Here is a 17,498-nt window from a genome sequence, read left to right on the forward strand (position 1 = left end):
TGACTAAATCAATTTAGCAAACATTATATTAAAATTAGATGAATATTGATTGTTGCCAAATTTCTATTAATTTATTTTTTGTATTTGAATGAATTCATCTCATTAATTATAGTTTTAAATTAAAAATTCTTCAAAATTCAAAAGGAAAAATATCAAATATTTTCTAATTATCACAATATTTAGAATTGGATTAAAATTAATTATAATGTCTTTAATAAAAATATTAGTACTGATGAATTTAAATTAAAATAATTTTATTCACAATTAATATAAATTAGTTTAAATTAAAATTGAATAGATTCTTTTGCTTTTAAACAATATTTATATTGATATTAATTAATTAGTTCATTCTTGTTTTTTATCAGCTGATTGTTATTCTTCTGCTGTAATTTACTTTTAGTTGAAAGAAAATAAAGCTTTTTTTACAGTCTTTTCAAATACTAATTGAAGCTCTTTTAAATTATAATATAATATATTATTCTATGGTATGCACTAGTTTAAAAATTACTTGGAAATACTGAAACAGATAAGACATCTTTAACTTTATTTGTAACAGATCCAGTAGCCTCATCAAATTTGTTTTCTACCTATTTTATTTAAAAATCATTTACATAAAGAAAATTAGATTGAATTGTTGAAAACAACAATCTATTTTAAATCCTTTTTTAAATTATGATATATTTTATTACCATATCTGCATATTATGATATAACTTCTTGATTCTTTAAGTAAAGTTTTGAAATAGTTAAATCAAAAATTTATCCTGCCCTTTTATATTCAGGGAATGTCAATGCTACGTAGAATATTACATTTGTTACAAAGAAAAACCATCTAGTTTTATATTAATTTAAATTTAAATTTATTTTAAGTAATAAATTTAAAATATTTTCATATTAAATAAATGTTTTGGAAAATTTAGCTATTACTAATCAACAACCAGAGGAACTAACACTTCGAATATTGTCCAAACACTATTGACACACCAAAATTTCAATATATTTGATATTTATTACTGATTGCGTTTTTTTAAAAATTTCAATGAATAATAAGCTGGAATGACTATCTTAAATAAGTATCTAAATTATTTTATTTTTTATTTGTTTTATTAATTTTCTTTTGTAAAAAGTGATGTTTTACATTATTGAATTTAACATCGACATTTAACCTAATTCTTTTTTATAAAACCTATGCTTTTTAGTTTTTTTCTTATCAAAGATTTTCTAATTAATTAATCTAATTAATATTTATTATCAGTACTTATATGCTATTTTTTTAAATATTTTTAATCTATTTCAAAAATAAAATGAAAATGTAGATAAAGAAGGTTTATTTTTATAATCTTACTAAAAACTATTCTAATTTTTGTCCACAAAAAATTGAATTGCTTAAATAATAACTTTTTAAGTTAAAACTTAAAACCATCTATAATAACCAACTTAGCTCTTAGCATAAAGTAGTAAATTTTTTATAAATTAATGCAGAGATAATTTATTTTTTTTATTTAATTGATAAAATTTTATAAGTTTATGTTATTTGAAGTGAAATTATTTATAGTATTCAAATTTAGATTGGCAGAATAAATATTAAATTCTGATATTACATTTAATAAAATCAAGTTAGTAAAAAATATGGGAGAAAAGTAATCAAAAAATAAGTCAATTAAGAATTTTAATGACAATAAAAAAAGTGCTAAAATTATTTTTATTGAATTATTTTTGATCTAAACTAATTAAATAATTTATATATTTTAAATTTATAGATTAAATTTATTCCTAAATTCAATTAGACCCATAAAAATAAAATGAAGATCAATCACAACACAAGTAAAAGCCTAAAGAAGAAACTCTTGATATTATTTTAATAAATGATTCCTAGGCCTAATAAAAGATAACTTTAAAAAGCTATTCTGAAGTAAAACAATAAATAATTTAGACTTTATTTCTAAACTTTTTTATGCTTTTAAAGATAGAAAATATTGATTCTACATATACTGTTTCGCTCATCATAGATTAACCAAAGTAAGAAATAAAAAAGTTTCTTTTGTTAATATTAAGATTAAAATTTCTTTTTTTATGAAGCTTGTAAAATATTTTTGAATGAAATAGCTATTATTTAAATCATTTCTTTTAAGATATTTGCTTAAAAGAATAATTATTTATTAATAAGTTATTTAGCTTAATTGTCTTTATAATTCAAAAAAAATAAAAATAAATGTAACTAAAATTTGATTAAAAAGAAATTATTATTATTACTAATGTTACTTCTGAAATTATTTAATATAAGATTACATACTTTAAAATAAATAAAATTATTTAAATATTCAGTCTTTATTGTTCTTATGATTAAATTATTTTTACATCAATTGGATAAAATGTTTTTTTTTCAAAGATAGAAATTAATAATCTAATTAATTTTTAAAATTAATTCATTAAAAAATTATGGTGGATGACCTTATTATTTCATAAATTACTAAGATATTTTCCTTTAGGTTTTTAAAAATATGAACAAATTTGAATAAATATTTATTTATTTTGATAATATAAAATTAATTAATTCTCTTAAGAATTTTAAATGCAAATAAATGTCAAATATATATTTTTAAAAGTATTAAAAATATTCTAATAATTTCTAGATAATATAACATTATATCATTCCCTGATTAGAATATGATATAGCTATGTAAACTTATAGAAAAAAGTAAGAAGTTAATTAATCTTAGGCTAAACTTATAGTAAATTGAAATAAATGATTTATTTAGAATACTTATTTTTATTACTAAACAAATTATCAGTGGCTGGAGAATCGAAGATAGTGGATTTATAAAATTAGTAGATACATTTAGTTTTCTCTAAAATATTACCTAACTTGAGCTTAATTACTAGTAAAATAAAAATAATTCATCTTAAACCTAAATTCTCGTTAATTAAAACCATCTAGCTGACAAAAATTATTTTTCAAAAACTTACCTTTTCTTTTAAATTATTTTCTAGAAAAATTTTTAAAAATGGCCTTAATTAATGAATATGCACAATAGATAAATAATTAATTTTAATTTTTTAATTATTAGATATAATTCAGCATATGAAATTGGTACATCAGGGCTAGCATAAGCACTTTCTAAATGCTATAATATTTAATATTTAAATCTTGCTATATCGTAATTAAATTTCATTAAAATAAAATTTTTAATTTATTCTTTAAAGATAATCTATAGATGATGAAACATTAATTAAACTTGGATAAGCTTTATCTTAACTTTTTAAACTAAAAATATTGATATTAGATTTTGGGTAATAAAGTTATTTTCTGAAAATAAAATATTTTAATTAAAGTGTTATTAAACTTATTTAAGTGAGCATCCTACAATTGATGTTGTTATTTACTAAGGGGAATAAATTACTCAAATTTATGATGAAGGATTCAAGAGATTCTTTTAGTGTTTGAAGAAATGTTAAGATATCAACTATATTTAGCTTTATTTTGAGTAAATAATATTAACAAACAAATTTAAATTTTAAATAATTTTATTTTTTATCGAAAAGTTTCATGGTAGATTTTAATATTAAAATGTAATAAAAGATTATGTTAAAATTTAAAAAATTAACATATTTTAATATTGCTCCTTTTGAGGATAATAGATATTTTAAAAGAAGTTTGTAAAGCTGATTTTATTTGTTATAAATTAGTATTAAATTAGTTTATTTTTTACTAAATCATTACTCATTCAAAAAATTATATGCAATTTATAAATATGAATTTATTGAAAAAATAATATTTTAAAGTAATTTTTACTTATATATTTAAATGTATAAATTTACAAAAAATAGTAATTAATATTGCAATTCATAAGTAAATATTTAGAGCACTTCCAGGTTCTAAATTCTTATGGAAGTTGAAACACAAGAATTTAATTCCCGGATTTGCTATAAAATAGATTAATTAAATTTATTTAATTTTTACCATAAATTATTTGTTTTATAATTTTTTAATCGATTTTTATTTTATTTTGTTTATTTTAAAAGAAAAAAATAAATTATTTAATAAATAAATGAATGAATTTGATTGAAATTATTTGAGAAAATTATCAAAAATTTTGAAAAATTAATGTAAATTATAATTATTAACTCCACTTCTTAAATATTCTAAAAACTAAAAGAATTGAGTTTATATCCTTGTAAAAAATTAACATTTAGGAATTAAATCCTATTTTTTATTTACGAAGTAGGGTAGATAATAATTATACTTTATTTATTTATTTATTTATTAATTAATTAATTAATCAATGAATCAAAACATTTCTTTTCAAAAATTCAATTAGAGAGGCTCAAAGAATATTTTTATTAGTTATGTATTTATTCTCTTATTGTATAAAATAAAATATTATTTATTTAAAATGAATTTATAATTATTATTTAATTTATACTAAAAAATCAGCTACAAATTAGTCATTTATGTAAAAATATAGAACAATTTTATAAAATTTAATTAATGGTCTCTATTTGGAATTGTAATTTATAATTTTTTTTGTAAGTAAAAATCTTTTCATTTACTTTTTATAATATTTTTCTCGTTTTTTAATATAAAATTATATAGTTTATAATTAAATGCCAACGATTTAGATTTCAAGATCTTTTGATAATAGAATCAATCACCTTAAAATAGAATTAAACTGAATAGAAAATTAAATTCAATTGGGTTATTATTATTTAATATCTTAAATCATTTTAAACATTTTAGAAACAACATTATCATATTATTTTCCCTTGTAAAATATGATTTAATCCTTACTTTTTGCTTTTTTGGTATAGAAAGAAAGAATCTCATATATTCTTTACTGGAAATCCTCTATTAAATTGGCTTTGAGCAAATCATTAAAAATTTTTAAGTTTATTTATTATTGATATATCTTACCTAATAGTTCTTTTAATTTTTTCTTCCAAGCACTACTATCTTACTTTGTTATTGCTTTATCTAATAGTTTTTTTGCACCTTTTTTGTCCGATTATAGTATATTAATACAGACTCTGTACAATCTTTAATAAATGTGCTTAGGATGACTATTGCTTTAAGTTTAGCTATTTATTGTTTATGGTGTTTGCTGTTAACTGGTATCCTCTGTTTACTATCTTATACCATTTTAAGAATTTGTGTAAAAGTTTCTCCTGTCTTATGTTTAATCAGTCTAAGCATTAAGATCTGAATCTTATTAGCCAGCCGTCTATGTATCATCTTAGAGGTTTTGGTACAAGTAAGGCTAAAAGCCATTTTCATCAAAATTTTAAGATGGACTATGACTACTATTTAGTACAGTAATAGTACCTGGTTCTTGATGTTTTAACTCCTCACTTTCCATTTTTAAAGCTTTTTTTAAAGTCTACTTTGCTGTGTTTTTGCTAGTTTATTGATAACAATTAATTATTTTTTGATATCAAAAAATTTTTTGTATTTAAAGACAGACAACTAAGTAAATAGATAGTTAATCCAATAATACTTTTTTTGTTGTAATCGGAATCAGATTATGTATAAGGATACCTATATTAATTAAATATTTGATCAAAATTAATACCGTATTATCTCTAAACCACCGCCGTGGTAGTCGGCACCTCTTAGACATAGCCGGCGCATAGAATCAAACCCCTCGCCGTATATTTTATACATTAATTTACCTAAATATGAATGAGTATATGCATTAAATAGATAAAAATTGTAATTTTTACATAATAAAAAATAATAAATTTTTATTTGAAAAGAAAAAGATTCATATTAATTAACAATATTTATCAAAATCTAAAATTCTTAGAGACAGAGTTGCAAGGAAAAATATAAGAAAATAAATCTTTACACAATGAAAAATATTTGTTTGTACATTTTATATAATATTTTGTTTTCATAAGGATATCTCAATCAATTTTTTTAGTGATTATTTCCAATTTATTAAGTCTGATTTGATTTGAGATTCTTTATTTGAATTCAGATAATTATCATCTAAAAAGTAAAAATAAATACAGGATAGAGTATTAGTATTCCTACTCTCGTTTTTTTTACTAAATAGAAAGGACAAAGAATTTGTTTAAATTAAATCAAATTCTTGTTGCGCAACTTTAATTTATTTTTTTGGAATGTATTTTTTTATTTATACAAGAATAGATAGAAGTCACTATATTAATAGTTGATTTTAGTATAAGAAATGAATGTGCAATTTGTAAATAGAAAAATAACTAGTTTCAATCATATATTCTCTTATTTATTAGGATTATAATTTTTTTATATCTCATTAACTTTATTATATGTTTATTTGTATTAATTAATTCACATTTTTTATTCTACTTTGCGAACTTTTTGAGCATTATTTGAAGGCTATCTCTAGTGATTAGCAGTTACTCCTGTTGTTCTTTGTTGCTATTATTGGTAATGTTGCTAATACTAGGCAAAGGTGTTACTTGATCCAGAACTTTGTGAATGTCCATGGTGGTAAGTAACTCCATATTTAGTCTATGGTTATTAAACTTGTTGTTATTACTATTGCTATTACATGTGTTGTTAGAGATATTACTATGCAGCTTAGTAATGATTTTAAGAGTTTGTTTAACTTCCACCAATATTATTCTAGCTTCCTCCTAACTACCCGTTACTATTGTTGTTATTATTGACATATTTCTAAGCATTTTAAGTCTAATTCATATATTTAGAGGGCTGTGCTTATTGATAAGCTTAAGTGGATGAATACTTATTTTATGTGTGACCTAGTGATGAAGATTGCTACTTGGAGCCATTCAATTAAGCTTAATTGTAAAGATTATTGCTGTTAGCAATAGAATTTGTTACTCCCTATCCATAGATAGTATTTGAAGAACTAGGTAAGTATTATTGCTATGTGTTTGAAGAGCTAGCTTAGTTTGCTCCTTAGCTTTGAGTGTAGACTTAAGAGGAATTTTTATTTTAAATTTAATTAGAAGAGTTCATTAGTACTTTTTTGTCATCATAGCCAGCATATTAAGCTGAAGATGATGCATTAGTGGTGCTGGCCTAGCTTCCTGATTTGTAGCCACTGTAATTATTTCCTTGAGATGTTGATTATGAGTTACCTTATTAGACTTAAACTTAGCTACTATTAAAGTTTTGTGAGTTGTAATAAGATTTTTGCATTTATTATTGTTGTAAAGCTTGCTATTATTGGAGTTGTTGTTACTATTGAAGGTATTATTGTTGAGCATTTGGCTTGTACTATTCTTTTTCCTGATCAAAGTAACGCTATTATTATTACTATGACTATTAGTACTTCTGTTAATTTTATTATATGCTTTACTGAGATTAAGGCTAAGAGGATTGAGACGATTGGCGCTAAGGTACCTATTGTTATTAAAGGGATTGCTACTATTGGTACTGTTAAGCTTACTACTATTGAGAGGAGCTGCTTTGATATTGGTTCTTGCTTTTTTCTTACTGCTATTATTGCTATTACTATTGAGTCACAGATGATTAAGTAGATTAAGAAGAGGAAGGTATTTGTTGGGATGAAACTGGTTGGGAAGATTATCCAGCTTAAGAAACCTACCCATTTCCAGTTGTAGTAATTTATTATTATTGCTTAAGGTAAATGTCTCTGTTTTATTAGCGTTTGATTCTCTTTTCTTAGTAAATTTAATTATAAAGTGCTTCTCTGTATTCTTTGATTGAGAATTTTTTATTGTCGTTCATGCTGATGGGGATGACTCTTCCGCAAACAATTTCTTCTTCAGGACAGTGGAAGTCTTTAACGTAAGGATGCTCTAAGGCTTATTCAACTGTAAGACGATTTTTAGGGTTGAAACAGAGGAGTTTCTTGATGAGATCAATTGCTTCTTCGCTTGCACCAGGGAACATTTAATGGAATGTTTTTTTCTTTTAAACATTAATTGAACTTATGATATTCCATGCTAGTTGGGATTCTAACGACTCAATATCTTCCTAAGTGGGTTTACCAGTCAATTCTAAAACTTTTTCAATTTGATTGAGAGTGGAATTACCTGGGAAGATAGCTCTGTTAGTTATAAGTTCTCCTACTATGCAGCCGATGCTCCACATATCAACAGCCTTAGCATATTTAGTACTACCTAATAAGATTTCAGGGGCACGATACCAACGAGTAGCAACATACTCTGTTCTGACAGGATTGTCATCATCATCGGTAACTGCAACGGAACGGGCAAGTCCAAAATCAGCTAATTTAACCAAGCATTCGCTATTTAGGAGGATATTAGATGGCTTCAAGTCACGATGGATCAGTTCACCTGAATGAATGTATTTCATAGCTTTAAGAATTTAATAGACAACATACTATTTGTGTATTTCTTCTAATATATTTGCTCTAATAACAGCATGTAAATCAGTTTCCATGAAGTCAAAAACCATGTACAAATCTTTATTATTTTCTGCTTTGATGATGTTGATTAGCCTAATGATATTCTCGTGTCCATTAAGCTCTTGCAAGAACATTACTTCACGGAATGTTCTTTGAGCATCAGTAGCGTTATGGAATGCATCGAATACTTTTTTTAAAGCAACTATTTGCTTTGACTTCTTGCAAAATGCTTTCCAAACAATACCATAAGCTCCTTTACCCAATTTTTGAATGATTTCAAACTTTCTTAAAATATGTGGTTCAATTTCTTCGTTGCTGCTCATTCTTTCTATGATTTTTACAGTTTAAATAAATTTTAGCTAAAAAAATTCTTTTTCGGCTTCTAAAAATTTCTAATGATCTTCTTCTTTTGTATTTTTAGTCTCTTTTTCAATTACTGTTTGTTATTGAAATTTTTATTTTCTTCCTTTATAATCAATCTTATTGGTCGTTGGTTAAACTGAAAAAATTATAAATAAACTAATATTAACTAAATTTTAATCAGTCTTTGATAAAATGAATATTTTCTATATAAATGAAGCTAGGCAGCGAAGTGATTCAACTTATTATTAATTAAAGCTTCCATTTTATTTGTAATCAAAATTAAAATTTTAAGTATAAAATGTATTTATTTGGATATATTTTTATTTAAAAGTAACTTTTTGTCTTCTTCGCTGCTGCTCTTTACTATTTTTGAAATTATTGTCCTAATGATAGCTTTTATTGATGATTAGCTACAAGAGCTTCAATAAGTATTATTTCTTTAATAAAACTCTAAAAAAGTAGATTTTGTGACAGTTTTTACTTAATAAGATTGCTAAAATACACAACTAAGTGTCATTTTTATTGTGCCGCTTCTGCTTTCATAAAATAAAAAATATTAATAATAATTTACCTTTGATTAGTTAGCTTTTCTTCTCCTTCTAATAGCTTTTCTTATAGATTTTGTTGATTGGTTTTCAAATGTCTTTCTTTTTCTTCACTTTTTTACTTTCTTAATTTTCTTGTTTAATATTTATTAATTTTCTTTATAAGTTCTAACACATCAACCAAATTACCCTTGCATGTTCGTTCGTTCACTCATTCAATAAATAAAAAAAGAAAAAATCCATATAAGAATCAAAATACACAAGAAAAAGATAATATATATATTAAAAACCATCTAAATGAATAAAATAAGTTCTTATTTAGAAAGAAAAACAATTAATTATTTAACTAATAAATAAATAAACAACTCTGCTTAATAAATCAAATTATTTATTTTTAATATAATGTTTATTATATTTCTTCGCCCTAATTAACATTTATCTTTTAATTTATTGTTATATATCAATCTTTCTTTAGCATTTATAAATCTCTTTAATTAAATAAGAAGAATTTCATCTGTTCGCCAATTCATATGAATCAATCAATATCATTTAATTTTATGATTTTATTTGGCTTAATTGATTGTAATTCCCTAACTTGCTTGCTTGCGGAAATTATTTATCTATCAATATGAAAGATTATATAAAAGCTTTGTGTAATTACTTAAATGCATTTTGAATATTATAACATAATTTTATTTATTTACATTAACAATTAATAACAATCATTTTTTTAAACAAATAGTATTAATCACAGCTAATGATCATAAAAATTTCATTCCATTTGAAACTATTTTTAAATTTCTTGTTTTAACTATATCAATAATTTGAAATTTAGTCTGTTAAATTTATTAGAGTATGTAAATATTTATTATCAAGTTATTTATATTCAATAGATCATTCATTAAAAATCTAATATATTTTTTACTCATTCTTTTTTGATTAGATTGATTGAAATAATTAAAACAAAAAAATCTATCCATATTTTGATTCTTACTTAATTCATAAACACAAATCTTTCAACTAATCCATCAAACTATTTATTGATATAGATTTTTTGTTTAATATAAAATAAATTCACATGAAATATTTTAAATATTAAAAAAACTTTTCACTCAATAAATTGATTAATTTTAAAAATAAAATTGATATAAAATTAATAAATTTAAATACTTATTAATTGTATGGTTATTATTTAATTTGAATTTTTAACGATTGCTGAAATTTATATTTAAATAAGCCCATTAATATTCATTCAAAATTTGAATTTATTTATTAAAACAGAAAATATCCTTTTGAGGGAGAGATTGTTATTAAGAATAAAAAATATGATTTAAGACAATAAAATTAATCTTACATTATTTATTACCAAAGAATTTTCAATTATTTTTAAATGTAAGATCTACATCATAGTGAAACAAAATTGTTTTATTTTTAAATTTTTAGAAATAATATTTCTTAATTATATATCCTAATATAGTTATTTCACATATCAAGCCTATTGTGCTTGCTTTACCCATTAAAAATGTGGTAAATTTGTATTAAAAATGGTTATAAATTTAGAAAAAATATAATTTAAAAATAAACTAAATTTTTATTATATAAATTAATATCTGAAATAAAAATTATTTCTTTTTTCTATTTTTATTTTTAAATAATTATAAAATTTTTCAAATTTAATTTAAACTCTGAATTATTTGATAATTCCTTTAAATATTTTTAAAAGTATTTGAGAGTAATATAAATAAATCTTATATATTGATTTAACCATTATTTATTATTAAATCATAAATTAGTATTATTCTAATTTGTTATTTTTTAAAAATTAATTGAATGAATAAATAATATTTATTTAAAAAAAAAATATAATATTTTTCACTATAAATATACAATTTATCTCAAAATATATGAATGTATTTATTTATAGATTATGTTTTAATTGAAAATAATATTATGATTTTCTAAAATTTAAGATCTCAATAAAATTAATTTAGTAATTGAGCTCATAAATAATTTTTTTCTTTCTTTTTTTATAATATTCATGAATAAGAAAATAAAAATAAATATAATAGGAAATTCTGTAAGATATTTGTTTCTATTTTTACTCTTAAAAGTATTAAATAAGAAATATAAATTCAATTGATGCTTTGAAATAATAAAGGATTTTGCTAAGAAAATGTAAAAATCAAAGGTATAATAAATATTATAAATACATTTTAGTTTAAGAATACCATTTTTCGTAATAAATTCTTTTTTATATTTATCGTTTTATAAAAATTAAAATTTAATTTTTGTTATTAATATTGAATCAAAGCAAAATAGAATTTAAAGAATTATTACCTCTAAATAGATAAATAATTATTATAAAAATTCACTCATTCAAGTAATTCATTTTTTATTAAACATTAATTTTTTTGTATATTTATTATTTATAATCAGTGCAATTTTTCATATGTCCGATCTAAGTCATATTAAAACCTTATAAATTGATTTTTAAATTATTATCCTAAATAAAACAAAAAAAATTTTATTGAAAAGATAATAGAAAGAGAGAACTTACACTAAATATTTTTTAAAAATAGGTTTTAAATAAAATATTCATCATGAATATTTAGGAGCCATTTAAAATTCTACTCATATTTCTAATAAATTTCTCTCAAAATATATTGATATAAAGTTAATTAGATTTAATGGTAAATATAAAATCAAATACTCTGCATAATATTCTTTTATATGCATAATTTTTGTTTATAAAATATCTAATATGAAATATAAAAGATTTATTTTGTTGGATAAAAATGATGATTTAAAGCAAGTAAGGAGTGACCTTTCAACATTTTAACTTTAAAAAAAATAAATTTAGATATGTTTAAATGAATGAATAAATTATATTCTCACACATAGACTTATATGTGGTAATAAGTTATGCTTTTTTAATTAACCTAATAAATATTACCAATATTATTATTTACTAAATGAATTAATATATTTAGGATTAAGGGTGGTTTAAATAGAAATTTTTAGCTTAATTTTTGATTACAATAAATAAGTGAATGGTTTATCTTAAATTTAACTAGAACTATAAATGATAAGAATTAATGGAAAATGAACCTTTAGAATACTATGCTCTCTTAAAAAAATAAATTGAATAATTTTAGTTGTTATTTTTATAGTACTTTGATAATAACATTTGTAATAATTCAAGCATGTATCTTTAAATATAAAAATAATAAATTTAACAAAAATTTATCATTATTTTTTCAATCTCAATTGAGAGTGTAAAAAAGCGTTTAATATTTTTGAATATTCAGTTGAGTTATTGAATTTTTTAGATTATCTATTGCAAATTATAGACTTCAAAGAAATTATACTAGAATGAAAACGCATAATATTTAATAAACTAACTATTGAATATTGAAAATAAAAACTATTATTAGTGTATTGAGAAACCATAGACTTAATTTCTAAACATAAACACTTTTTCTTCTTTTCTAAATAGTAAATTCCATTAGTGAATATAAAAATATGTAAAATAGATTGAAAAAATTCTCTTTTCAAGCTTTAGTATTTGCTAAAGAATTTTGCTAATGATTATATAATATTGCATCTGTTTAAATATTATGAGTCCTTTTTTTATATTATTTTAGATATTTATAATGCTATTTATAACTTTAATTGATATTTCTTTTATAAAATAAGGCAATAATTAAGATTATATCCATTCTTTTTTTAGCAATTAGCAATTTTTATTCTGAGCCTTGTGTAATTAAAAAAGAATACTCATATTATTTCAAATTTAGTAATATAATAATTAGTAAATTAGTGGATATATATGTTAATTCTGATCTATTTTTTTAGTTTTATTTAATAAGATACAATAGAACAAATTCAAAACATTATAATATTTGTCATTAAATTTTTTAATTTTTTAATGGTAGTTGTTTAATCAAATTATAAAAATGTTTTGAAATTTATAAATTTATCACCATATATTTGTTGTAAAACTTACGAATATGCCTGTGTTTTTCTGCATAAAGTGTGCAAAATCATTGACTAGATAATACAATTATAAGAATGAGAAATTAATCTTATTGGGTATTAACGCATACAAAATATTATATTTTGTATTGACTGTAATCTATCTATCAATCTCCAATATCACATAATATTAAGACTTTATATACTTTTTAATTAAACAGGAATTTGTAGGACTTAAAAGCAAGATAGTATTTCCTCTCTAAATAATCAATTTTTAGTAAAAATAAATAATGTTATCAGTGGAAAACATCCACGGAAAAATAAATTAATAATATTAGCAATAAAAAGGCGAAGTTTTATCCTAATTAAATTTTACTTCAAGAAACAATTCTCCAATGCTTCCAAAAAGCTCCAAGCAAGAATCAGATAGAGCCTCTGAAACAAACTCATCAAACAATACAAATCAACCAAATTTCAACTAAGTCACTATAGTAAATTGCGATGTAGAAGGAGATTAAAAGGTTATCAAAATAGAAGCTTTATAAATGTCTAGCAGTAAAGTATTACTATGTGTATTAAGTTCAATTATGACTTGCTTAGTGTTTGCATTATTTCTACGTAATTCTTTGAGAATCAGATTGAAATGTTTATACAACAAATGCTTAGTTTATGATGCAACCCACTTTTTGATTACAAATTTTGATAATAGCTAAGAAGTAGTTAAAAGAATCCAGCATCAAGACAAGACAAAAATCTTATTTATAAATCGCCACATGAAGTATCAGTATTTCGAAGATGATTCCAAAAAAGCGTTTTATCCAGTATATTATCATCAAATTGAGAAATAAACACTTAGAGATATAAAAGGTATTCATTCACAAGGATTAACCACTTAAAAAGTTGAAGCCCACTTATAAAAATACGGAAACTGTGAAATTCACATTCCTATTCCTACTATCTTTGAATATCTAGCTGAAACTCTTACCAACATTTTCTTTATTTTCTAGTATTTAACTGTACTTCTGTGGGTTTTAGAAGGTTATCTTTTGTTTGCTGTTGTTATGATAGTCTCTTCCGTCATAATTACCTTAATTAATTACTTTTTGTTAAGACTATCTTTGGACAAACTGAAAAAATTCGCAAAAATTGATCTAAGAGTTAGAGTTATTAGGAATGGAGTAGATTAGGAAATCAAGTGTAATGATTTGCTTCCAGGCGATATCTTTTTTTATAAAAATGACATGTCACTACCTTGCGATTCTATGCTTTTGAGTGGAGATGTTTTAGTCAATGAGTCCTCTTTAACTGGTAAGAAACAATTAAATTTAATATCTTTATTTCAGTTAATTTAAATCAAACATAAATATCTAATTAAATATAGACTAAAACTTCATTAAAATGATCTCTTTCTTACCCATTTCTTAAATGAATTTTCAAAAATTTAATAAATTTAAAAAACAATCAGTCTAATTTTGACTGCTTAAATAAATGAAGATTTACATTTTTAAAGTCTATCATAAAAAATAAAAATAATATTTTATTTTAAAATAAAGGTGAATCTCTACCAATTCCTAAGATAAGCATTGATCAAAATGACTAATAGGATGATTTTTTTCATATTGAAAATATGAAAAATCACATTCTTTATGAAGGAACAAAAGTTATCTAGATAAAAGGATAAGAAGTAAAAGGTATGGTTTTAAGAACTGGATACGCTTCCTTCAGAGGCAGTATTTTTAGAGCTATGCTTTATCCTAAATAAATTAGTTTTAATTTTTACAGAAACGGTATCTATTTCATGCTAATTTTAATTGCTATTGGCATTATTATCTATTTCATAGAGCTTAAATTTATTATTGATACTGGAATAGCTACAACTCTTATTATTTACAGATTCTTTGATACCGCAACTTGGATGATTCCTCCTGCTCTTCCTATTTTTTTCAGTGTTTGTTAAACTGTCTCTTTGCTTCGTATGGGCACTAAAAAGATTCTGGCTACTGATCCTGCTAAGGTTGTGGTAGCAGGTGACGTTTCTATTATGTGCTTTGACAAAACTGGAACTCTTACTAAAGATTCTATGGAAACATATGGATATTCTGATCATAATTGCAATAAAATCAAGTAATCTTTAGAATACGAAAGTAATATTTTATTTTAGTTTTCAAATTGCATTTTTATAAATTTCATTTTTAATTACAGGTGAGAAAGAAAAATTATTACATAAGTTCTTTGGATCTTGCCATGGCGTTTACCTTGTTAATGGAAAAAATTTAGGTGATGAATTAGATGTTAGAATGTTGGAGTTTTCTTAATATCATATATTACCAGGAGAATCAAAAGATTTTAAATTTTAAGTCTAGAGAAATAGCGATAATTCCTTACTAACTATCTTCAAAGTTTGGGAATTTGAAAGCTCACTGCAAAGAATGACCGTAGTTATCAAAGATGAGTAGGCATAAAAGCTATACGGAATCGTTAAGGGCTCTCCTGAAAAAATTTATGACTTGTGTGATAAATCTAGCATAAATGAGGAAAACTTTAAGAAGCTCTTAAATGAAATGACAAATAAGGGTTTGAGAGTAATTGCTTTTGGATACAAAGAAATTTAAGATAAAGAGAGTCACAGAGATGCTATCGAGCAGAATATACAATTTTTGGGTATCTTTGTCCTTGAAAATAAACTAAAAGTTGATACAGCTGATGTAATTAAGCGTTTACAAAATGGAAATATTTTATGTAAAGTCATTTCTGGTGATAATCTCTTAACAACAATCTAATGTGCCAAAGAAGCTAACATTTTACCAAGTGATGCTTCTAGGGTATTAGTTTGTAACTCAATCAACGACTGCTATGTTTAATCTACCCTAGAGAAGAAGGACCCATTATAATTATTAGAATCAAATGAAGAAGTTAAGAGATTTAAGATTGGTATAACTGGAAAGTTTTTAGAAGAACTTTAAAATATCTTTTGTAAAAAATTTGGTGACTAAGAATAGAAGATTTTATAGAATCTTTTGATCTAAAGTGTTGTTTTTTCTAGATGCAAACCAAAGCAGAAGGCAGAATTAGTTTATCTTTTCTAAACTGTTTTGAATGAAAAAGTTGGAATGATAGGAGATGGTGCAAACGATTGCTCTGCTATAAAACAAGCTGATATAGGTAAATAAATAAATAATTAAATTTAATATCAAATAAATATTCAAATTTCATTTAAATAAAAATTGTAAATAATAATTAATATTTTTAAATTAGGTATTTCATTCGCCACAACAGATGCTTCTTATTCTTCTCCTTTTTCCTATTCAGAAACTAGTTTAGACTGTGTAATTAAAATATTAGCAGAAGGTAGATGCACTCTCAGTAGTATGATCGAATGCTATAGGTAAAAATAAAAATTCATTTTTGAACATTATTAAATTAAATTTGATAAAAAAAACAAGAAATTTAATATAAATAAAAATTTAAATAGATATTATTTGACAGTCAGTTTTCATAAGTTTACATTAGCCTGCATCTTGATTTTGGAACTTAGTTATATGTCAAGCATACAAGTTATATTTATTAATTACTTTGTGAGTATTCCTTATCTTATTATGCTTTCTTTAAGCAAACCATTAGAGGATCTAACTCCATACAAATCAATCTCTAATATGTTAGGTAAATAAATGATTTGAATTTTATAAGCGTTTTTGAATTTAACTATTTTATTAATAGATATTGAAAACTTCTTCAGTGTGTTTGGTTAAATTGTTTTATCTGTTGGATAATTCTTGGCTCATTATTTCCACCTAAGATCTTAGAGTTGGTACGTTTAAATAACTCACGTAGCTGATACTAGTAAGTTTTTTACTGAAGGACAGGCTGTTACTGTTTTATTCCTTAGTGTTACCTTTGCCTTTGTCGTTTCAATAGTTGCTTACTATATCTCATATCCAACAAAGTAGAGGATCTACTAAAATAAAATTTTATTTGTCACTACGCTAGCTGTTTATATTTATATGTTTTTCTTATATCTCCTCCCTTCTAAATCTGGTGAGAAATTCTTTGGTTTAGACCACTAAACTGTCAGTAATACTCATTTCATGGGAATGTAACTTATAATAGCTCTTTGCTTTGGTTTCGGTACTATTTTATATGAAGAATGTATTGTTAAAAGGTATCTTGGACCTCACAGAAAAAGTCTAAATGCATTAAGAAAAACAAATTCTTTAACATACTAAAATGAAAAGAATTGATTTGTTTACAAAAAGATAACAATTTTAGTTACAAAA

At 22.6% G+C, this 17,498-nt stretch overlaps 5 protein-coding genes across 5 annotated transcripts; 3 read left to right on the plus strand and 2 right to left on the minus strand. All coding sequences in view use genetic code 6, as the record gives it.

The window, feature by feature from the left end:
- Positions 1-345: 345 nt before the first annotated feature.
- TTHERM_00575550 (HVA22/TB2/DP1 family protein) lies at positions 346-1,160 on the minus strand (the record flags this gene model as incomplete). The annotated part of the gene is made up of 5 exons (XM_001009348.3): positions 346-452; positions 509-587; positions 690-831; positions 927-1,076; positions 1,138-1,160. The coding sequence occupies 5 exons, from the start codon at positions 1,158-1,160 to the stop codon at positions 346-348; spliced, it is 501 nt and encodes a 166-aa protein (XP_001009348.2).
- A 315-nt stretch (positions 1,161-1,475) lies between these two features.
- Positions 1,476-3,666, plus strand: TTHERM_00575540 (hypothetical protein; the record flags this gene model as incomplete). The annotated part of the gene is made up of 9 exons (XM_001009347.2): positions 1,476-1,686; positions 1,787-1,911; positions 1,966-2,018; positions 2,633-2,731; positions 2,792-2,881; positions 3,068-3,157; positions 3,204-3,290; positions 3,353-3,484; positions 3,543-3,666. The coding sequence occupies 9 exons, from the start codon at positions 1,476-1,478 to the stop codon at positions 3,664-3,666; spliced, it is 1,011 nt and encodes a 336-aa protein (XP_001009347.2).
- Positions 3,667-5,088: 1,422 nt separating this feature from the next.
- TTHERM_000575519 (hypothetical protein) lies at positions 5,089-5,553 on the plus strand (the record flags this gene model as incomplete). The annotated part of the gene is made up of 1 exon (XM_012796213.1): positions 5,089-5,553. The coding sequence occupies one exon, from the start codon at positions 5,089-5,091 to the stop codon at positions 5,551-5,553; it is 465 nt and encodes a 154-aa protein (XP_012651667.1).
- Positions 5,554-6,309: 756 nt separating this feature from the next.
- Positions 6,310-8,664, minus strand: TTHERM_00575520 (Serine/Threonine kinase domain protein; the record flags this gene model as incomplete). The annotated part of the gene is made up of 1 exon (XM_001009345.2): positions 6,310-8,664. One exon carries the CDS (start codon positions 8,662-8,664, stop codon positions 6,310-6,312), a length of 2,355 nt encoding a protein of 784 aa, XP_001009345.2.
- Positions 8,665-13,514: 4,850 nt separating this feature from the next.
- Positions 13,515-17,462, plus strand: TTHERM_00575510 (E1-E2 ATPase family protein; the record flags this gene model as incomplete). Its single annotated transcript, XM_001009344.3, has 6 exons — positions 13,515-14,532; positions 14,778-15,368; positions 15,427-16,386; positions 16,480-16,609; positions 16,697-16,884; positions 16,942-17,462. The coding sequence occupies 6 exons, from the start codon at positions 13,515-13,517 to the stop codon at positions 17,460-17,462; spliced, it is 3,408 nt and encodes a 1,135-aa protein (XP_001009344.1).
- Positions 17,463-17,498: the final 36 nt, after the last annotated feature.

The sequence above is a fragment of the Tetrahymena thermophila genome (genome assembly GCF_000189635.1).
Source record: "Tetrahymena thermophila SB210 genomic scaffold scf_8254752, whole genome shotgun sequence".
In the NCBI taxonomy this organism is placed as follows: domain Eukaryota; phylum Ciliophora; class Oligohymenophorea; order Hymenostomatida; family Tetrahymenidae; genus Tetrahymena; species Tetrahymena thermophila.